Source organism: Serinus canaria, chromosome 4 (assembly GCF_022539315.1).
Source record: "Serinus canaria isolate serCan28SL12 chromosome 4, serCan2020, whole genome shotgun sequence".
Classification (NCBI taxonomy): Eukaryota; Metazoa; Chordata; class Aves; order Passeriformes; family Fringillidae; genus Serinus; species Serinus canaria.
In genome coordinates this window covers 34,327,482-34,350,917 of record NC_066317.1, presented here as the reverse complement: position 1 = coordinate 34,350,917, position 23,436 = coordinate 34,327,482, and the positions used below count along the sequence as shown (strand labels likewise).

Below are 23,436 nucleotides of genomic sequence, written 5' to 3'. Positions count from 1 at the left end.
TATCTTCAGGACTCTGCTGGTAACAGGACTCTTGGCTTTGAAATATGGGTCAAAGAATATTTTCCTTCTTAGGAGAGACTCCATAGCTTAAAGGAGTCTGAAATTATTTAAACTAAGAGAGTTCTTTTAAAACATTTATTCTTCAGTGCCATCTCTTAACATACCTCCTCCAGACTGAAAAGGACTCCACCAATTGGGGCACCAAAGGCTACAGAAACTCCTGCTGCTGAGGCAGCTGACAACACCTGGAAAACAATAAAGGTGAGGAGGTTTGTCAAAGTCTATTTGTAAACATAAACAACAAAATCTCACTATAGCTATAAGCCAAGTTTGCTGATGATATAGCAGAGCAGATGCATGGCAGAGCAGATCTTCACCATGCAGCCCTTGCAAGCTCCTGGCAATCTCCTAGCAAGAGCCATGGCCTGTGAAAAGGAGCCCAAGCAGGAGCAGGTTTCTTGCCAGCACTGCAGCCTGTGGGTGAACCAGGCTGGGGCAGTCCTGAATGGCTGTACCCTGTGGAAAGGACCCATGCTGAAGGTATTTGTGCAGGACTGTCTCCCATGGGTGGGGGCTCACATTGGAGCAGAGAAAGAGTATCAAGAGGAAGGAGCAGCAGAGACACAGCATCCCCTTGTGCCACTTTGGGATAGAAGAGTTAGGAGTGCACCTGAGCCTTTCAAGAACGGACCGTGGGGGCAAGATACATTTAGTTTTGTTTTCATTTCTCACTAGTCTACTACTGGCAATCAAGAAACTTTCCTCAAGTCTGGTCTGTTTGGCCTGTAATGGTAACTGGTGAGGAATCTCCCAGTCCTCATCTTGACCTCTAAGCTTTTCATCTTACTCTCTCCTGCTGTCCTGCCAGCGCAGAGGGGTGAGAGAACTGCTTGGCCGACACCAAATCTAACCCACCACACTCCCATTGACAACAGTGAACTGAAACAGGGTAGAAAACACTGTTGCTACCAGAAACATTTTGTTCATGGGTTCAGAGTACTCTGCTGTCTTCACAATTGAAGACACTCATCAGTTACCAAAGTTTAGAGACAAGCATAGAAAGAATTTAAATAAAACCAAATCGTCTCTGAAGTGGAGACCATTCTGGAGTGGAGACTCTGCCATTATTTACCTGTGAGAATGCTGGGGATAATACATTGTTTTTAACATAATAAATAACAATTGATAATCACTAAATATTGTCCAAGAGAACGAAGATCATCTTTTAAACATTCAGTGTAAATGCACAAATACTCAATACATTCTGGAAATGCTTTTTCAATAACTTACCTCTCTTTTTTTAGCTTCATTTGTACTGTATTTTGGAAAGAGGTAGGAAAAAATATTCCCACAGCAGCAGGCAACATGTACCAAAGGACCCTCTTTTCCTAAACTTAAACCTGATGCAACAGCCAAGACTAAAGTAATTGTTTTTATCATCAAAGTCCACTTCCCCAAATAACCTCTGATGATGAAGCCGCTCAAAATAGTTTTTATCTGGAAGAAATAAAAAACTGTATCTGTTACTGCACTTTTCAATTTTCAGAAAGTAATTCATCCGTTAATTTTAGCTCAAGAACTTCAAAGCCAGCCTTTTCAAATTACTAACTTTGTCACACTTTAAAATATGTATCATTTAGATTGCCATACTCAGTCTATCTGCTTGCCAGAAGCTTTTCATTGGCAACTTTCTCTAAAACACTGGGTAATAACACACAACTACAGTATCAATTACATTTAGTAGAAAGTTAATCTGCAGCAGCTTCTAAAACTAATTAATTAGTTTTATGATGTAAATTAATTAGTTTATGATGTAAATTATTGAGTGAAAGGCAGAAAATTTCTAAAGGAAAAATACATCTGCAAAAACCATACTAAAGATCAATATATTGTAGCAATATCCCAACTTGCACCAATATCACCCGTTTTTTCTTTCTGTTTTACCATCACTACATAAAAATCAACAGTAGATTTCTTCACATAAAGATGGAAAAGGTCAGCCTATGTCCACCAGAAAAATGTGTCACTTGCCAAAGGTATTACTGTGCTTAAAAATGCACTATTGTAAGCCTGGAAAATACATCCATGCAGAGTAAATAATATACAGCTACCATAGGACAACATGTCCCTAAACAGGATGTACATTAAACACTGGGCAGCTGTGTCTAGAAAGTAAAGACAGCTAGATTTGAAAACCAATTTAAGATGAAATTTCTTCTGGAATAATGGCACAGAACTACTCCAGGCTTAAACAGAGGTGGATAAAAAAACATTTACCAAAAAACTGAAGAAGTGAGACTGACCAGAATTGATTTGACTTTGGATTTTTCTCTCCCATTCTGTGGATAGTAGCTGACAGCAATGTAAACAGTGAGTTTTTGAGGACATTACACATTTAACATTGTGACTGTTCATTGGTTTGTGCAGTTAAGGCAACTAAAGCCATTGCAACAAAAGATTGATGCTCTACCAAATGACCCATATCATGTCAATGAATCACTGCTCTCTTATCACCATAGTGAGGGTGTGGATTAGGGGAGGTTTGGAAATCATTCTTCAGAAGTATACTAATCCAAATGCTTCCTTAAAAAGTGGTCCCAACAGAAATAGTAACCCAGGAGATTCTTTTAAATTTGAGGTATTTTCTCAGAAACAATTAGCAAAATTACATGTTTTCAGTTTGAATATTTATATTACTATTTCTTCAAAGACACAGGGTGCTTCCTCTTGCCTTTCCCCTGACCCACTAAGACAGCAGTAGTCTACATATTAATACAAAACACCTATAATACATATATATGTATGTACATATATATGTACTAGGTTAGACCTCACCTCAGGTATCCCTGAGCCACAGGCGTAGGGAGCAAATACCTTCACCAGAGAAACTGCTAAGAAGGCAAAGCTCAAAGCCCAGAAAATGTACATGATGTAGTTCATTATGTATGAACCTGGACCCTAAAAGCAAAAACAAGAAGTCAGAAAACGGATTTGATATAAGAGCAAAATCACTACTTAAAATAATCCTGAAGTACTCTTGCTGCAAGTACATTTATACCTACATTTTAAGGCACAATAATTATTGCCAAGAGTTTTGTTTGAAAAGCATAAAGCCATGACACCTGCACATTAGCACAGACTAACATAGAACAGGTATATTTTTTAATAGCTAATAGCTGCTAAAATCTAGTGAATCTTATTTTAAAAAAATAGTAGAAAAAATAAATATATTAGATATCAGAGAGCACGACAGATGGATTTAATTTACATACAGCTATGATCAAGAATAGAAAATCTTGTGTTATTAACAGTTCTATATTCTCACAACTTCCTTACATTTGCAATACTCCAAGCCCCCTTGCAGCACATGAAATAGACATTTATTACACTATAATCTAGTAACCAATTCAAATGCTGAAAAATGGCACAGACAGAACAACCCAAATTGATGTTTAGAATCCTAACCTTAAGACCATTATTTTTTTTCCCTATTCAGCCAAGCTGCTGAACAAGACCATCAAGGAATACTCACTTCTGCTTGCCCAATTATTAGCTCTGCCCATGTTTTCCACTGCGGACATTTATCTCTCTCTTCAAATGTGGTCTCATTTGAACCCCAACAACACTGCTCATGGTTAAACCACAAAGCACTAAGGCAAATGCCTTCCTTCAAGTCAGTCATCCAGTCAGCAGCTATGTCAATTAATCCTGCCAATGCCCCTGTTTTAGAAACAGTTTTGTATTAATGTCCTGGTAAACAGAAATAACACACACAGCTAAAATGAAGGAATGTGCTTGTATTAACTGAAGTATTAAGTATTGGCTTAGCTAAATAGACATTTAATATTCTACTGATTTCCAGGATTATATCCTGTTTTTGTTATGATAAGACTAATATTTCTGAAGAATTAAGTACTTTGTATAATTCCCAAATTAACTGACTTGTTTTTTTCCTTTTTTTCCTATACCACAGTTCTCCAACAGTCCACTGAAACCAAGGAGTTAAGAGTAAAACCAGAATGGTTACTTTTTTGTGATGGAACAGTTTGTATGCCACCAAGCCTGCTAGAAAGAGATGGGATTCACCTGTCTAAAAGGTGCAAAAGGAGTCTAGCCCATGTATTGGCAAGTCAAAAGCAGTACTTCAGTAGAACAGAATTTCAACCAAATTATTAAAACACATAAACATAAGATCTCCTTGTAACTGAACTCAAGGTTGTAACCATTTAAGATCCAGCAGACATACAACTGAAGGCATCTGAGACTGAAAAACCTACCAGTGTTCAAGACCACAATTTGCTCACTTTGTTACTCAGAAACAGAATAAAGGAATTTTCATAAACAGCAACTTAGGGGATGGAAAACACTACACTGCATGTTCCCACTTCAACTGTCATAAACAATTTCCAGTGATTATACACTCCTGGTTTGTGCATCCAGAAGTATATAAACATGCTACAAACTTTGCATATATATTAATTTATATGTGATTTGTGAAAGTGATTATGTATATACCTAAGCAGTAATTATACTGTTACCATGCTTTTTAATAGGCATAGCCTTACTCCACAACCAACTTTAATGACATTTAATCTAAAATGTCTATTTGAAGTACTCATTTTGAAAAACTGGGCACAAAGTCTGTGACCTTTCCTTATGGCAGGTTTTAGTCACTTCAAACTATACTAACAGAAAAAGCAGTAGCACTGCCTGACCAATGGGCTACAAACTATTGGATGGTTTTAGGTGTGAAATCCATTCTAAAATACGTTAAGAAGGAAAGAGAGAATTGAAGTATAGGTCAACAAACTTTACCAGTTAAAGTCAGTATTTTCTGTGGAAGAACCTCTGTAAAGGTGCAACATAAACATATGGCTACATTCACTAGTCCATAAACACATGCTTTACAAGTGTGCTTGCCAAAACTACACATATACCAGAGCTACTTTTACAATCAACACTTCCACAAGAAATTCTACAGGTAAAAACCAAAATTTTACAGAAAGGGAAAACATAAATCTCAATCACAGGATTAAAGAACATTGATATTTTAGTAGGTGGAAGTTCAAAAACACTTGAGAAACTGTATCTAAATTCAGTGAGGATTTTGGTTCCCATCTCATCAGAAACCCTCACCTCAAAATGGTGAAGCCTGTAAATCAAGATAGTCAACTTTTTTCTTCCCTTATGAAATTGCTGTAGCAGACTGAACCAGCTCTTAGCTGGGCTGGTGGAGAACAAAGGAAAAGCACAACAACTACACTTGCTGACAATAAGAAAAGAATCCTTTGTGTTTTCATTTACCTGATGCCAAACCAGTTAACGTGACTACCAACCATCCTGACCATGCATCGTACAAACTTTTTGTCATCTCCCATGCTGATTCTTTCTTCTTGCTGTTAATCTGCAAAGAGAAATCGGCATGTAGAGTTGTATGTATTTCAGTAATATGAATAATGAAACAAAAGGAAGTATGACATACAAATTGCATGATGCAAGCTGCAAGCAAATAAACCCTCTCTTGAAACCACAAGTGTTCTGCTTGTATTTAGTGCTTCACATAGATAAATCAGTTTAATTATTCAGACATCAAGCAACTGACAGAGAAATATATATTTGCTTAATTTAAAGAGCTAAAATCCAGGAAATACATTATTATTTCTGTGGCATACACCTAAAGTGTGAATTGTTACATTATTTCCCTCCTATAGATTAAATATTTTTGAATTTCAATTAAACTGTTAGCATACTAATAATGAGCTATTTCATATGATTCAAATTCGAAAACTTCTACTTCAAATATAAACATTTTTATCTTTAGACTAAAAAACATATAAAAGTAAAATAAAATAAAACATTGGATAATTACCCTAGAGTACTTCTAGACAACTATTATTGTACTGAAAAAGTTGCTACTCTTATTTTGTCCTTATTTACTCTGCACACTTAGCTGCAGTAACACAGACACTTGTGTCAGTACAAAAGCAATATACATCACACTTCACTTTTCTGTACAAGTACCACCAAAAACACTATTGTACTATTACAAATACATCTACACTAGAAAACAGCCTTAAATATACTAGCATGCAGAAATTGCAGTACTTTAAAAATGGTATTTGGGTGACAGGGACCCATTCCCACTCTATTAAATTACTGCTTCTTTTCGAAGTTATAATAATGCTGCAAGACTGCGGGTATCCAACTAAGCAGTGCTTTTTAAGCAGTACAAAATGTAGCTGATGTAACTATGTACATATTTAAAGGACATGCATATATTTGTATGTGTTACTAAATCAGACCTTAATTCCAACATGCAACCAAAAAAGTACTATTATTTATCTCAAGTACCCGTCTATGCCTTTCTCTGTCTTTGCATTTCTCTCGAACCCAGTCAATGGTATGGAAGTCATCGTATGTTCCTACTCCAGGAATTGGCTCATCCAGAAGGTCCAGTAAATGTGTTGAACTGTTGATATTTCCTCCATTTGTCATTGTATAATGAGTTCCTGCAGCAGAGAAACATGGGAATCAATTAATTCTGTGATAAATGAGGTATTCAAATTATGTTCATAGCACAGAAATTTCTGAGCAAGTAATTAAGACACTTTCCATTCTATGCATATTGTATTGTCATTTAGGTCTCTCAATGCTGCATGCCACTCTTCTTTACTGTCATTCAGCTGTCAGTTAAATTTGTCCATTGGTGACTTTGTGTTTCCATTGGTTAAATAGGAATGTCCTAGTCAAATTATTCTGTTTTGTGTGCAAACTTCAGAAAAACTTCAACAGAAGGAAGCAGAAAAAAAGAGCAACTTTGACACACATTTAACTCAAAGTTTATTTCAATTTATGAACTACCAGAAGAAAATCTGTTTGTACAAAAACAAAGCAAGGATGATTAGCTAGTACCTTCATATGTAACCAGTAATTTCTAAATATGCATTCTACTGATTACTGATCTCTCCTACACATCTAAACCAAACCTAAAATACATCATTAACAGATTGTAAGTGCATCTAAAAAGCAACAAAAACCCCAAATACTCTTATTTTGGTTTTATGTATTTTTTTCAGCTAAATCACAGAGCAGTCCTCCATCACCAAAAATTGGAAACATTGTATAAAGAAAGTATTTTCTGCTAATTTGTCATCACTACCTAGTTTGTTCACAAGCAGTTTGCAGAGCAGCTGCAAGCCCCACGAATATTTACTGCACTGACCATATAAGAAGAGCAAGAGGGGGGTACTGAGAATGTATTCATTTTCAAAAGTGATAAAAGTAAGTTTTCACTTATTTTAAGCTTTCAAATGTCATAAATTCTGTAATATATTGGCTTTTTTTTCTTAGTCCTCCCTTGTTTGACTAAGAACAAAATAACTTGCCCAACAATATGCAGCACACCATAGTAATCTCTATTCATAAAGACATAGGCTCAAGTTGACCAAGATTTCTATCAGTTCAGACAGACACCAGAACTCATTCACTAGACTGACACTGGGATTTTTAGACAGGTGGGGGGTTTTTTAACTTGGGGTAGTTTTTTTTGGTTTTTGTTTGTTTATTTACAGGCTTCTTTGAGGTTCTTGGTACCATCATTAGAAATTTCCAACTAACCAAAAAAACCAAAACTAACAAACAAATAGCTTGTCAAAGGACCTACTTGTCAAACTCTCAAATGCTATAAATGCTGAGTTCACCAGCCCAAGCCCTAATAATAAGTCACAATTACATTTATACATAAGTAAAATGTGCCTTTTCCCTTTACAAATGTGAATTCTAAAATCTAGAAGCAGCAGTGCGACACCTGGAATTACACTACGACCAAAGTGGTGCCTCAGTCATCTACTGCTCAAGAGGTCATGTTGATGCCTACTATATAACATATTGTTTACTCAGACATTTTCTTAGTGGTGAAAGACAAAACAAGAAAATCATCCAAAATTCATACTAAGACAAAATGCAATCTATGATATTCAAGACATACAAACAACTATTATTAAAAATTCTATAAAGATTAAAAGAAAAGTACAGAAAACAATGCAAATGCAGCAGACAGTTCCCCAATAACACCAATACCATTCTCTTATGTGAGCCTGGCTGCCATCTTTAGCTTAATACCTTTTTCCCCAGTCTGTGCCATACTAAATTCCCTGTCTATTTCCCATAGCTAAGCCCTGCAAATCTCTTCCCAAAGCTGCTGCTAGTCTCTCTTAAGGCAGACATAAAGAAGCATTACCTATGCTTCCATTAATAAAAGGCTAACAACAACAACAATTTAAATCAGGTTTGCTAATAGAGGTGATTGTGAAAACCTTGCTTTAGGATAAGGGATTCAATTCCCTTGCCCTTTCCAATTCTCCTAACTAGAAGTCTAAGATTTGGGTAGCTGAAAGGGCAAGGTGATCTTGTGGAACAGACACTAAGAAAATTCAGTGTGATAACTCTGAGTTTAGCTCTCAGAATTAAGAAACCAATAGAATACATTATTAAAATATTATTTTTACATGAAATCAGCTTCCTCTGGCAAAGCAAGGGGACATAAATTAACCTCACCCACAGCTTAATTATTAATCTCCTAAAAAGTTCCAGTGTGATTACACAGTTTCCTGAACCTGAGTGAGTTGGGATGGGCAAAAGCTTGTCTTTGCTTTGGAGGAGTTAGTTTTATGCCCTGCTATAAACGAAGCAGTACCAAACTACAAGGAACATGCAATCCTATACTACATAAGGCAAAGGAAAGTTGAGAGTTATAAATGAATCACAAACAGTAAAAATTATTTTATGCATATCAGAAGGTGCTAAATTGGAATTCCCACCAGGGGATTATCAGAGATGCCATCATCAGAGATGGCACTATACTAATTGCACCAGACCCATAGCAGAACTTGGAGTAGATTACAAATGAAGGTCATTGTCTAGATACAGTAAAAATTCCACTGAAACTATGTCACATTCCTACTTTGCCAACAGTTGCTGGCACACCAAATACTGGAATAAAAGTGATTACTCTATGATGGGGAAGAGACACAGAAGAAGATTTGAAGCTGAAGAGGAGGTTTTGTTGAATACAGAGCTGCCATGAGTGCCTGATGCAACAACTGAATACCTGTAATCTTGTACCAAGTGAAAGAACAGGCAGCAGTGAGCGTGGTAGGAAAGATTCCTTAAAGGACCATGAAGAGAACAACTCTACAATCTGATGCTCTGTATCTAAGATACAGAACTCTAAGATAACATTCTCCTGCAAGCATTATGATCTATGTAGTATGCAACTATTCTAAAGTAGATGTTAGAGAAATATATTTTTACTAAGACTCAATATTTTCCAAAGATTTCACTTCCCTTTCTACCCTTCCTTCTCTAGCATTTCACACAGCAAGACGCTCCTTCCAGCTATGAAGATAATGATTCTCACCAGCCTAAACACACAAATTCTTACTATTTACTCCCAAAGTGTCATTAAATGTATTTTCAATGCAATGTTAAAACCCTTACAAGAATACAAATATTTCATCACAACATTCTAACCACCAGACAGGAAATCACCATTGTCTAGATAAATCGAGCACTTAGGAAACCTTCAGAAGTATTTCCCCTTCTGTCTTCTCCCTCTTCCCAAGTCGTGAAGTTTCAAGATGTTTTCTCAGGCTACATGCTTTTCACCACAACAGAAGCAGTTTTGGTTTTATAAACCACAACAAGCACTTAGCATACAAGATGCATAGGTATAGTCCCTAGCTACAATAAAAGAACACTTCTAAAGTTCATCTGAGGACACCCAAGCCATTTTGGAGGTGTAAAGTAGGTAAAGCCTTTCTGTTAAATTTGAGTTTGCTTAAGTTTTTATGAGACTGGAAGCTAATGGTAAAAGTGGCATGCAGAACTTTTATTATTACTAATCCAAACTAACCCATGTTACTAGAGAGAGGGAAACAGAATTGATATTCTCAGAGGCTTAGTACAATTCATAAGAATCCTTATAAAGCAAACAGTCATTCACACTTTGCAAAAATAAGGCAAAATCACAGAATAGTTTAGGTTCAAAGGACCTTAAAGATCATCCAACTATTGGACAAGGACACCTTTCACTAGGCAGGTTGCTCTAAGTCCCATCCAACCTGGCCCTGAACACTTTCAGGCATGGGGCATCTACAGCTTATCTGGGCAACCTGTTCCAGTGCCTCACCACCATCACAGTAAAGCATTTCTTCCAGAATGTAATCTAAACCTCCTCTCCATTTGAAGCCATTCCCCCTTGTCCTGTCACTACACACCCTTATAAATAGTCTTTCTCCATCCTCCTTGTAGGCTGCTTTCAGGTACTGGAAGGCAACAATTACATCACCTCAAAACCTCTTTTCCAGGCTGAACAAACCCAACCCTCTCAGCCTTTCCCCAAAGGAAAGATGCTCCAGCTCTGTGATCATCTTGTTGTCCCGCTGCTGGACTTGCTCCAACAGTCAGTGTCCCTCTTATTCTGGGGACCCAGAGCTAGATGCAGCACTGCAGATGGGGTCTGAGCAGAGCAGAGGGGCAGAATCCTCTCCCTGGCCCTGCTGCCCACACTGTTTTGGATGCAGCCCAGGACATGTTTGGCTTTCCTAGCTGCAAGTGCACATGGCCAGGTCGTGTCCAACCTTTCATCCACCAATACCCACTTGGGTCTTGTTAAACATCATGAAATTCCCATGGGCTCACTTCTGGAGCTTGTCCAGGTTCCTCTGAATGGTATCCTATCCTTCAGGAGCACCAACAGCACCACTCAGCTTGGTGTCATCTAGAAATTTGCCAAGCATCACTCAATCCCTTCATCCATGTCATTAATGAAGATATTAAATAACACCAGTCTCAATATGGACCCCTGAGGGATACCACTTGCCACTTATCTCCATCAAGACTCTGAGCCATTTATACCCCTACCCTCTGGATGTGACCATCCAAACAATTTCTTATCCATCTAGTGGCCTAGAGATGAAATCCATCTCTGTCCAGTCTAGAAAGAAGGATGTTGTGGAGGTCCATGTCAAAGGCTTTACAGAAGCCCAGATAAACGATATCTGCAACCCTTCCCATTTTCACTGATGGAATCACCATCTCACAGAAGGCCACTGGGTTGGTCAGGCAGGAACCCTGGTGAAGCTGTGCTGGCTGTCCTGAATCTCAACATGTAACTGCTGTGAGCTGCTGTAATAACAGACTGCAAGCTTGTAGACAGTAGGCTTCTAGTCAATAAAAGCAACATGCTTCTTCAGAAACAGGAAACTCTTTTGGGGAGTCAGTCACTCCAAGTCTTAAATGAACTACCTTCTAGAAAGGCAGCTGACTTTTATTATCCTTCCATGCATGTAATTCCAAGCCTTGAGCACAATCCTTTCTCAGCAATCAGCTCTGGCATTGCTGAAGAACTGTTTCAACTGAAGTTGTTAAAAAAAAATAATGCACAACATTAAAAGAAAAAAACTGTAGTAAGCATCAAGGTTAGCAGTTAAACACTGTACTTTGGGACACCTGATGAGAATGAAGTACAAGAAAAACAAAAATGCTACACAACAGAAACCAGAATAAGGAAAGTGGATTCCAACACCATAAAAAAAGCTGTTATGTCTGAAGAAGTGAAGGATTTTTTCTTCTTGGTTTTTTTTTTGTTTTGTTTTTTTTTTTATTTTAATGAGAACAAATAAAATACAATCCAAAATTGCTTGAGAAGATACTATGTCTGACAAAAAACCAACAGTCATTACCATACTGCTCTCCTGCATTTCTCTTTGAACATGAAGTTATACTCAATGGCTGTTGGGTCCCAACACTTATCCAACTTCCTGCATTGCCTAGTTGGTTTCTGCTGATGGAACCACTAGGTAAAAAAATTACAGGTTTTGCTATACTCACAGAAGCTACTTTAAATACCAGGATTCCTCCCTGCCTTTTGTCCCTCATTTAGGCAAGGAACATCTCTTCTTTCATAATTTATAGATGTGCCTCATACAAGCGGTATTCAATCTTGATTGATGTTGGAACTATGATAAACATGACAGAAAGCTGATTTATGTAGGTTACACAGAGCAATTTTGAGGCCGTGCACAGTATTTTTAAAAGCTGCCTCACCTCCTGCAGCAGTAATCCCATACTGCTTTGTCTCTCTGCAACTCAGGAGATTTCTTTCAAATTTAAAAGTAACCCTGCATGCAGCTGATGAAAAATGTGTTTTTAAACGAAAAATACCTGGTAACTTTATAGCTAATTTATTTCACACAAGAAAGGGGTTTAACAACATACATGCTGCTCCTGATTCACGCATAACTGTTCAACAATCCTCCCCAGCTCTTTCCTTGTAGGCTGTGTTCCTTCTTTTCTCATGAAAATAATGAGAAGAGAAACATCAAGATTTAAGACAAATGCTACATCCTGCATAGTCAAACGATGCACGACAGATTTTTATGTGGTAATCCACCACGTGATTATCTGAACAATTACCCAGTATCACCTAGAGAACAAATCCCCACAGCTACACCCCCGCAACAGAATAAGGTACAGAACTGAGACACGAGCAGGCTTCTCAAGAGGGTGGCTATCAGAGTTAAGAAGGGACCACAATCTTATGATAAAACTTAAGACCCCTTCTATATGCTACACAGCACATGATACCCATCTTCTGAAGGCACATCACAAAATACATCACTGTCTCAATTACCTTATTTCATTTTAAGAAATGAGACATACCTCTTGGGACATTATTACACAGTATGGCTGAGCTGATCTAATAGACTGCTGCCACACAAAGAGTAGATCTTGCTCCCCCTATTTCTCCCTGCTGTTCTTGGCCACACACTCCCACTCTTACCCTTAGATCAGCTCTGTCACCCTTGATCTGACTGCACAGTAAACCAACCCAACATGCTAATCCAACTAAGCAGACAAAGTGACAACAACAAAAAAATCTGCCATTATAAGGAACTGGAATCAAGTTTCTTTGCTGTTGGACAAGAAACAGAACCAGTGCATGGGCAAAAACTGAGAGAATAGATGGGGAGCAACAAGCTTACCCCCTTCCATAGCAACAACCTGACAGACTAGTTATCCTTAAATACATAAACACACCCTTGGGGTCTTGTTAGATATTAATTATAACTTTCTGCTGGAAACAACTCAAAACTATAAATATTAATGTCCAGACACTATACAGTAACATCTATTTCACAGAGCTCAAAACTCCCTAAGGTTTAGAAACATTCCAGAGTTTTGAAAACAACAACAGATAAACAATGTCAATGCTGTATTCAATAGCAAAGCAATAACAGGACCTAATTTCTCAACGGTATTTCTCTACAAGCTATGTAATTGTTAACTCTTACAGCAAGAATTAGTTGCTGCTGCTCACCCATCCCTTTTTCTAAGCAATGCACAACTACACAGCATTTGCCTCAGCTGCTGTTCTTATGACAGCAGTGAAACGTGTCTCCTCTGGGCTACTCCCAGCAGTGTGATAGGAAGAAGGAAAAAAATAAATGCACCTCTGGGAGTGAAAATGAAGTCAGTCAGATTACAGTAAAGGCTGGAATAAGCTCCCCCTGACATGACCATCCAAATCTGCTGAGTGTTAAAATCAGCAGGGGTTGTAGCTTTCCAGAGGCCAGGTTCTAATCCAAGGCTTTGCTTCACCCGTGTGTCCTTGGGTATTAGGTGGCAAGGGGAGTGGAGGCAGGGAAGCACCCGGTGCTACTCACGCTGTAAGGATCACTTACGCTTGTAACAAAGAAGATTTGTATACACGAGGCATGTGTTAGTGCCTCAGCTTCTTTCTGTCACCATATTCAGACCTCAAAGTATGACGCTTTCAATTAAAAAGACAAGAAACAACCATCAGTTTATTTTAATTTGTCTGTAACCACTCAAAAAGAGTCATTAAGCACTACTTCCTTTTCCTGGCTAGAAGCAATTTTTACATTTCAGAATCAGAAGAACAGCACACAATGCCAGTGTTATTTGCTACTGTTGATAATTAATGATCTTAAAGTCTTTGTAATCTAGTAAAACAATCCACTTGCAACTTTAAATTTTCAGCATGTCTCTTCAGTTAGCTCTTCTAACTGCATCAAAGGCTTTCAAACAGTAACTGGTCTCTGCATTACAATCAAAATGCATATAAAACTGACACAACTATATATACACAAACAAAAAATAAGCTGGAAAAATATGAAAAAATAATAAATGGAAACAGGAAGACATAGAACAAGTTTTGAGGAACGAGGATAAGTTGCACTATTTACCAAAGTACTGCATGATAACACCCTCCATTTCACCTGCCCCCAAACAGATCTGGGTTTAAATAAAACCTTTTAAAAAGTAGGAGTGAAATCAAAGTTCAATAGTAGCACCACTGAGTTAAACCAAGACTTTTGAAGATTTGTGTCCACCACACATAGACACACAAAAAAACCCCACCAAAACCTTGAGCTTTGGCTTTTCACTTTAGGTGAAATAAACATTTCTGTTTCTATGATGCAGCACAAAAAAAAATACTATTACAGATTTTTTTTCTTGTAGTCATAAAGGCAGACAGACTATGTTTATTTAATTATGTCTATGATGAATAGGGACTTCAGATATGCAAGTGAAAAGTTATTGAGATCCTCCCACTACTAAATTTATAACTTATATTTAAGGTGAATAATGAGGAAGGAGATGAGAAAAATAGAAGGTATATAAATACATAAAGTTACATAAAGTAAGCATTACAAAAGGGAAGTTATCTATGATCTAACAATGACCAAGGCCATCGGAGTCAGAATACCAGAAATTTAGATAAATAGATTTCTAAGTGCCACTGCTGCATGCACATAACAGCAACTTACTTATAATGATGTTTTAGAGGGCAAAGACAGGACTCAGCAAAAATAATAATTCTGTTAATATGATTATCCCAATCAGACCACATTCAGGCCCAAGGAGGGCATAATCTTAATCTGTTTATTAGCTTTCTAATATCTAAAAAAAAAAAAAACATGAAAAAATTATTTCCAAAACTGAGAAACATGCTTCACAAAGAACCTTACCAGTTATACAGGACATGCAGACAGATAACCTCTAACTACCTAAATTAACTGTATTTACATCTGATGGTACTTCATGCTAATCACCAAAGTCAAATATGCTAAACTCATAATTGAAAATCCTTATCCTTCTTTTATACAAGGAACCTTAAAACAAAGCACAGCAGAAATACAGTGCCATAATCATACTTCTCCAAGTTGGGTTTTTTCTCAAAGTACTTTGAGAATGATAATAATCCTGATTACATTTTTTGTTTTGAGCATGTAATTAATCAAGCAAAATAATTTTTAAACTCTCATTCTGCAACCAATAAAATTTAAGGGTCAAGCTCTAGCTCTGAGCATGTGTACACAACTTTCATACTCATTTATTTCAAAGGTCACACTGATATTGACTTTTGACTTATTACTAATTCTTAAACATAAGAGGACCTTAAGCAGAAATGCAGCCTAAAATACCAAAGTATAAGTTTTATCTCTTAAGAGCATCTGAACTGGCTCAATATACATCTGACTCAAAGTCTTCCCAGGCTATTATTAAATAATCTCTGCCCCACAGTTTACAGTAACAGGTAACCTCCAGGTGGCTGAGAGGTTTCCCCTGTTACTATCAGTATTGTCTAAGCAAGAGACGTTTCACCTTTATGGCTGGTGACTGGTGCATGATACATGAAATTGTGACTTATTTTATCTCCCAAAAAAATTAGGTTTATGAAAACTAAGCCATCAGTACCTCTGGCATGTTCTTTATACGTGCAGTTTTCATATCTCCTGGCTACTGACTCTATCAGAGATTACTAGTGAAACAAAATTTCATTAATTTTGCTTGAGGACTTCCAATTTCTTAAATCTAAGACATGTTTATGTTCATTCAGAAAATAACTAGGACTTAACAAAGCTTGTGCCTACTAAAGATAAAGTCTTGCTTGATCTGGTAGCCTGGCCACTACACATGTTCTGCATTGCTCAGATTTCAAATTTTATAGTGGGGTAAAATGAATACTTATTTAGGAATAATAAAAAGAGGGTCGGGGTAAGAGAATCAGTGTGAGGATGGATGTGAATGGCTGCAAGACAAGCAAGATACTGATCATTCTGAACTTTCAAAAGGGTCAAGGTAGTAAAAACGATGCCAAGATAAATCTGAGGGCAACACAAGTAATTTATTTACATATGTTGCAGTATATGGTTTGCTATATGAAAAATTCTTACAGAAATGTACATACCAGTTATTTGGGATATATGCAATCCTACATAAGAACTTTTAAACTCTTTCTGAGAAGTAGTATTTTTAACTCTTATTTAGTACAGAACAGAGCAGAAGTGAATTGTGTTTCTGACTTTTTATTTGTGTGGAGGACAAGTAGGTCTGGAATGATGCATTTAGTATCACATAAAAAGAAATCTTAGGACAGCACAAGTCAAAGAAGCTCCTGGCAAGAAGCATTCAATAATATCTGTTTAGCTTTTTCTTTTATAAAAGACAGTCGTGAGTAATCAACATAAAAGACAAATACAATTAATAAATACATATTTTTTTTAAATCTTTCCATTTGATGTTTCATAGTATACTTGCATGGGGGAAAAAATCTTAATGCAAGCTAACGGATCAGGCCTTTAATAATAATGTATTATAATACTTTGTATTTCATCTCACTGAACATTAGTGAAGGTTGTTAATTAAACCTCAAAGACCCCTGCCGATTTAAACAGTCATTTCATAATTGCTGAGGTACAGCTACTTTGGGTGAGCCACTGCAGTCAATTAGTGCAACAAATGCTTTGATGTTACACAGCAATTTTGCATGATGTGAACATTACTCTGCAGGACATACCAGGTGTGAGTACGTGAATAAGGGGGAAAATCCACCAGCCTTTAACAATTAAGTCTGCTTTCTTGAAGTATCTTTACCCATGATCTCTGAGCTTGTTATCACAATGCTGTGAAATCTACATGAGAGGAAAACAAAAATCTTGGTAGTACACAAAGTAATGTGAAGGATTTACTTTCAATTTCTGGCTTTGTCTGCTAGCATTTTGAGCTTTATTTCAATAGCTTAATCACAACAGATTACTGTGATGGAAAGCAGCAGGAAACACAAATTTTGGTTACATCTACTGAAACAAACTGGATCTGGAGTCATCTTATGAGACATATTGTCATGGTTTGACAAGCACTTGAAAAATTCAGAATTGCAAAAGGCGACACTATTCAGATTTTGGACTTTTTTTAATCTAAACTCACTAGAGCAAGCCCAAGAAGCACAAGTAACATTTGTTTGAAATATAGTATTAGAATATGAGAAGCACAAGCCCTAATAAAATTCAGTGGAACTCCAAAAATGACAAATCACAACTGGGAATTGTCTTTCTGGCCTCCAGCAGTGTCACCACAATGGAACCACCTAACTGAATCCTCCACAGCCCTCATTACAGTATTTGCAAACACTATGTTTAACAGCAATACTCCAGTGTGGCACACACCACTTTGCACTGCAAATATCTATTTTTTGTATTGTAAAAATCAACTAAAACCTGTTATTTTCCATACAGCTGATCACATTTCAATGTCTAACTATAACTGCAGAGTGTCAGTAAAAGACTGAAAGTGTCATGTTAGGACTGTTTTGCAGTTCTCATATTTAAATCTATCTACAAATTTAAACTCACAGAATGGTTGAGGTTGGAAGGGATCTCTGGAGGTTACCTTGCCCAAACCCCCTACTCAAGCAGGGCCACCTAGAGCTGTTTTCCCAGGACCATGTCCACATGGCTTTTGAATATCTCTGAGGAAGGAAATGTCACAGCCTGTCTGAGTGACCTGTTACAGCGCTCAGTAAGAAACTGTTTGCCCATGTGCAGAGGGCACCTCCCATGCTTGATCTGAGCCCATTGCCTCTGGTCCTGTCACTGGGCACTGCTCAGAAGTGCCTGTCTCCACCTTCTTTGCACCTTCCCTTCAGATATTTATATTCGGCCTTGATAAGATCCTAAATTCACATTTTGCAAACCTTTTAAGAAAACACTCACCTCAATTTCTCAGAAGTGGTTGTAAAATCTAACTTAGAGAACTATCTAACACTTGCTAGACAACGTAAAATTTGCTTGTCTAAAATAAATTGTACTGAAACTTGTTGATGTTCTTAAGATATGCCAAAAAACATTCTAAGAATCATTAAAAGACAACAAATAACCTTCTATGTAAACTACTAAAAGACAGATAAATTGTCAGATGAAAATAAATTATGATCTAATTTATTTACAGAAATAAGAGTTTGCACGAACATCCAAACCAATAAATTTGGATGAGATACATGGAGAGAAAAAAATAATTTTATGTAAATCACATCTCTATTCTCAGCCTACCTCCTCTCTAATGCTTACGCCAGCAGCTATAAATGTTGATAGCATTCTAATTTTAGGTTACCCAATTTAAACAAAAGTAGAAATTCACTACATTTATTGTTTTAAATACCACATTGTGACCATCCAATCCAAACAAGAAAACATATTCCAAGAATTTGAAGGCATAACTTTTATTCCTGCTACCACTTCTCAGAACAAAACCAAATCTTCACAGAAGGTATTCTGCTTTGAATTTACAGTGAGAAACAAAATGTAAGCTCAAAAGAGGATTCACTCCCCCCCCCAACACTGATAACACTTTTCTTTCTAGATCTGCTTCCTTACAAGCAACAGTGTAAAGAACCTCACCTAAAGTACCAGTTCCTTATGAGTTCATCAATATTTGCTGAGCTGACACATAACCATTGCAGAGCTTTCCCTTGGCATAGCAAAGACGGCAACAACCGGTCAAGTCTTAAAACCAGGTACGGAAACTTCAAAGCCAGACAAACACTGCTCCTATACGTTCTAGTGGAAGGCAGGTAAATATTCTATTTAATAACTCTAGCTAATTTGGTCGTAGTCAAAGACAAACACAGATTTTGGAGGGTTTCTTTTTCTGCATGAGATGGCTTTATTGATTAAAAAACACACACACCAAAAAACCCGCGAGGGAGCGAAAGGCAAGCCTGCCACATATCGAAGATGGAGTCACAGGGCGATGAGATGCGAAGCAGGACTGATCTGCCGGCAGAGAAAACAATCCCTGACAACACAGCAACCAGCCAGAACTGAATTCTCCTTCCAGAAAAGGCATCGGGCAGGCGAAAAAAAGCAGTTCGACAATTTGCAAGCCTTTAGGTCCCCGTTTCAAACGTGGACAGAGGTCCCGCACGTACAGCTATGCAAACAAGTAACCCAAACGCCAATCCGGCATACCTCGTTTATGCAACTCCCGGAGCGGAATGCCGTCTCCTCCCCCTCCATCGTAAGGCAGATACGGATCGGAAGAGACATCCATGGACGTGACGAACACGAGGCCCGCCTGCCGGCTCAGGAGGGCCGCGGCATTCCTCACGCAAGGGCGGCCGCGGGGGCCGCTGCCATGTTCGGCCGGGCCCGGCCTGCGCCGCCGCCGTGGCTCTGCAGCGCCGGGCTCTGCGGAGCGGGCTCGGCCCCGCCGCTGATGTCAGCGCGGGGCGGCCCCGCCACCTGCGCCTCCCGCCCGCCACACGGACGGACGCGGCTCCGGCCGCACGGCACCGCGACGGCGCGCACGGAGCGCCCGGCGGGAGAGGGCGGAAAGCGGCCGCTGCAGCTGACGGCAGAGCCGGCCCCGCCGGCCGAACGGCGGGAGGAATCCGATCGAATAGGTGAACCGGCCAAAGCTGCCACCCCGTCAACAGGTGAACGGTGGGGCCCGGCTCAGAAAAACGGGCAAACCTGCCGCGAAAGCGCTGCCCATAGTTCCTGAACCTCTCTGGAACCACGCCTGCTGACGCTTCAAAACACCTATAATCGCATTTTATCTGCAAGGGAAGATTCATGCATTGCTGGGGTCTGGGGAGAAGCCTCCTTCCTAGGCATTTTATTTACTCTTTTCTAACACCAAACGATTACCTCAAAGGAACAACAACATTAACTCGCCAAAAGCCAACCCCTCTGCTCCACAGGATCAGCTCACCCCACTTTCATCAACCTCCTATCCCCCATTCATGTAGAACTTTCAGTCCTGTAGCAGTGACTAACAGATTTGAACATGTGTCATAAAAATATAAAACAAGAATTTAATTACATATCCAACTAAAATGGAGTAGTGTCTCCATTTTTTTTTTCCTGTGATTATTCTGGTATTATGACTGTGTAACATGCATACTCACACTACAAAGCTTGGGGTGGGAAGCTTGGGAAGTAAATGTAATAAACACTAGTCCACACTTAGCTTGCATTACTCTACACATTGATAAAATGGTCTGAGTCCCTTAAAAGTCACAGGCTCAAAATAGGCAACAGCCCACATGAATGCTAACCAAGGCATTCATGTGATGCATCATCAAGCCGTGGCTGTTACAGCACTGGCAAAGCCCAAGCACTTCAAACAGCCGAGATCTAAAGACAGGAAATCCTACACTGACTACATGCCTCCATTTGAAGCAGATACTATTACATATTGAATCCATCTACTATTTTATGTTGAATGTATGATCTTGTCCTGGTCCTGTCTTGCAACTGCTGATAAGAGCAATATGTAAGAAAGCTATTTTACATGAGATTTCCACAGTTGGTCCAGTGGTAATGAAATACATATGGAAGGTAGGCACAGTTTTTCCTTTTCTTCCCCTTCAGCAGGTAGCAAAGTTAAATATATTGCATGCCTACTCCACAAGGCCAGCTTCCATTTTATTCACACAGCAAACAAGGAATTAATTTTATTGTGTATGCCTCTGCACCTCTGTTAGTGTGACAGAGTTATTTTAGTTTTCAAATGCATTAGTTTCCTAAATAATTTTCCATATATGTTCTTAGGGAAGTAATTTCTCTTATAAGCCAATGTTACAAGCTCTGCACTGCAAATGATCATTTTGAGGACAGAGAAGAACATTAAGAAATGTTACATTTACTTCACACACTTGTAAAAATACTAAATGTTAAAAAATACGTCTCCGATACAAACATTGAGAAAATGCTGGCATCTCTCTAGGTGGAAAAAGAAGTGAGAAAAAGAGGGGAAATGAGCATATAGCAAAATATATTTCAAAACCTTAAAGACTACCTTATCTCCAAGACAAAGGGAACCCTTGAGCCATAGATACTCAATTCTTAAAAACAACTCCATTTGCTATCACCTATACAAACAAATGCTTTTTTAAGAGTGGCCTCCCACAAACTTTTTAACAAAAAAGCCGGAATGTTTAAGATCTTCCACATGCAAAACTTTCAGAGCCATTATGCATTATCACCATTTATTTTTGCCTGTGAAAAGACAAACCTAAGCACCTCTGAACTTCAAATTATCCGTATCCCTTATTTCCAGAGAAATACAACAGAAATCCCTGAGCATTCTTAATTCCTTATCTCAAGAGAACCTGGAAGTAGTCTGTAATCTCATTGTAAGGTTCTAAATAAAAAAATCATTCACAGCAGGAAGAAATGCAACAGTTTCTGTAACCTGAAGCAAGAATTATTACAGAATGAACCGTTAGTGCATTTATTAAATGTTGATTATAGATGACAACACTAAAATTCAACTTCATACTTGAGAGAATATGAAATATAAGATATAAAGGACTTGCATTAACAAAGTCTGGAAGATCATCTCTACTTTAGGAGTCTGATGTGGTAACAGAAATTCTGGAATTTCTTACAACTGATAATAGAATTCAGTCACAGCAAAGAAATGGCTCACTTGTTGGCCTAAACCTGTTCATTGGACTAAGGCAAATGCAAAGTTTCTGCCCAAGACTGAAATCTAGTTTGAGCTGGAAAAGGTGAAGGATATAACTTGTTTGAGAGCATATCTGATCAACTGTGGATATGAGGGAAAGTCATAACAAGATGTCTGCCATGAAAAATAGATTACTTCATATTTGCTACATGAAATTTCAAGTCCACCTAATACTAAAAAAGTATTCAGCTTTCAAAGGTCACTGCTTATAGACTGGCTGCCAAATACAGCCCTTTGTCTACACTTAAAAAGCAAAGCAGTCATTTTCCCTTCTCAGTTACCAGTATCTTGTGTTCTCATTGTTCATACTCATCACCACTGTGTGTATTCCCTTTCGTACAATACCAGGAAAGGTGATTTTAGTTTTTGTGTTGTCTTGGTTTTCTAAAGAAAGATACTATGCATACTAATGTGACAAGCAGTCTTTTTCCTTTGTAAATATCTAAACACCTGTGCAATTTAATCTTTTTCTACCTGATCTGAAAAAGTGCATGGCTTGAACTGACAACTTTATATTCCAAAGAGTGTGTCAGTTATTTCTGTTGTGAAGGTCTGCAAATTCCAAAATTATAGTCATTTAAATGGTGTCTCTAGCTAACTATGTACTTTGAGTATTATGGAGTACAAACCATTATGAACACTTGTAAGGCCTAAAGCAAGTTTAACAATAGCCTTATTTTAAATGGTGAGAGCTCCTTCAAATTGCCAATTTACTACATATAACAGCTCATATGTAAACAGCAGGTTTGTATAGCAGCTTGCTTTCCAAATGTCATCGCAGTAATTATAGCCTAGGTCCCAATCCCAGAAATCCTCCATGCCCAAATAACTTCACACATCCAAGTGCTCCCATTGTTCTCTGCAGGCACAGCCTGTGGTTAACCATAACTTAGATGCACCTGTCTTTGCAGAAGTCCATTGTTCTGAAAATACTGGAATGTACACAGGTGACGTGCCTTTAAGGCATACTAAGAATGAAAAAAGGCACTTTAATCCTCTCTCCACACTTTGTCTTTTCCAGTTTAGGGAAAGAGAAGAATCATATTCAAGGCAAAGTATCTGACAATATAAGAACAAGTCAGAGGTTATACAGTCAGTTACACCCAGAGAAATATGTTTTGAAGGGACAAAACACGGCCAATGAAAAGAAGGAAGTACCACAGAGGTATGACAGCCTGCTTACCCAAGCCTGCTGGAGGGAAAACCTTAACTCTGAAGCATTTCCCACCATTGCATATTCAAAGGTAAGCTAGGTTTAAAGAAGACAGCCAAGCACCTTGTTACATATAAAATAAACATGCTCTCACTTCTCCCAATTACTTGCTTTATTTTGGTGACAGACTATGTAATTTTGTTGCACCAGAAAATGAAAATTAAAATCATGTCTTTTATGAAATTACAAATGTAAGTTTTGGGATGCTGAATGATTTCATCAGCATAACAACAGATGCCAAAAATGTGACTGATAATAATAAATGTTAGTCTGACTGATGCAAAAGATTTTGGTGACTCTTAACTGTCATTTTCTTTCCTATTATTATTCAAAACTAAAGCTTCTCTTTCAGCAGAAGATAATGTTCTCCTGAAAAATGC

The 23,436-nt window shown here is 38.0% G+C and overlaps 1 protein-coding gene across 6 annotated transcripts in view; it reads right to left on the bottom strand.

Moving 5' to 3' along the window:
- Positions 1–23,436, bottom strand: part of CLCN3 (chloride voltage-gated channel 3) — a 60,886-nt gene that overhangs the window by 16,657 nt on the left and 20,793 nt on the right. For 4 of the 6 annotated variants that reach the window (XM_030239035.2, XM_030239034.2, XM_030239036.2 and 1 more), the window contains exons 3-8: positions 6,352–6,509; positions 5,305–5,404; positions 3,533–3,720; positions 2,836–2,958; positions 1,291–1,497; positions 165–245 (exon numbers count right to left, since the gene is read on the bottom strand). In XM_030239035.2, the coding sequence (XP_030094895.1) occupies positions 165–245; positions 1,291–1,497; positions 2,836–2,958; positions 3,533–3,720; positions 5,305–5,404; positions 6,352–6,509 (857 nt within the window). Of the gene's footprint in view, positions 1–164; positions 246–1,290; positions 1,498–2,835; positions 2,959–3,532; positions 3,721–5,304; positions 5,405–6,351; positions 6,510–19,337; positions 19,538–23,436 lie in introns of those variants that run through there. The other 2 variants (XM_009101156.4, XM_009101158.4) reach the window with 2 other exon arrangements.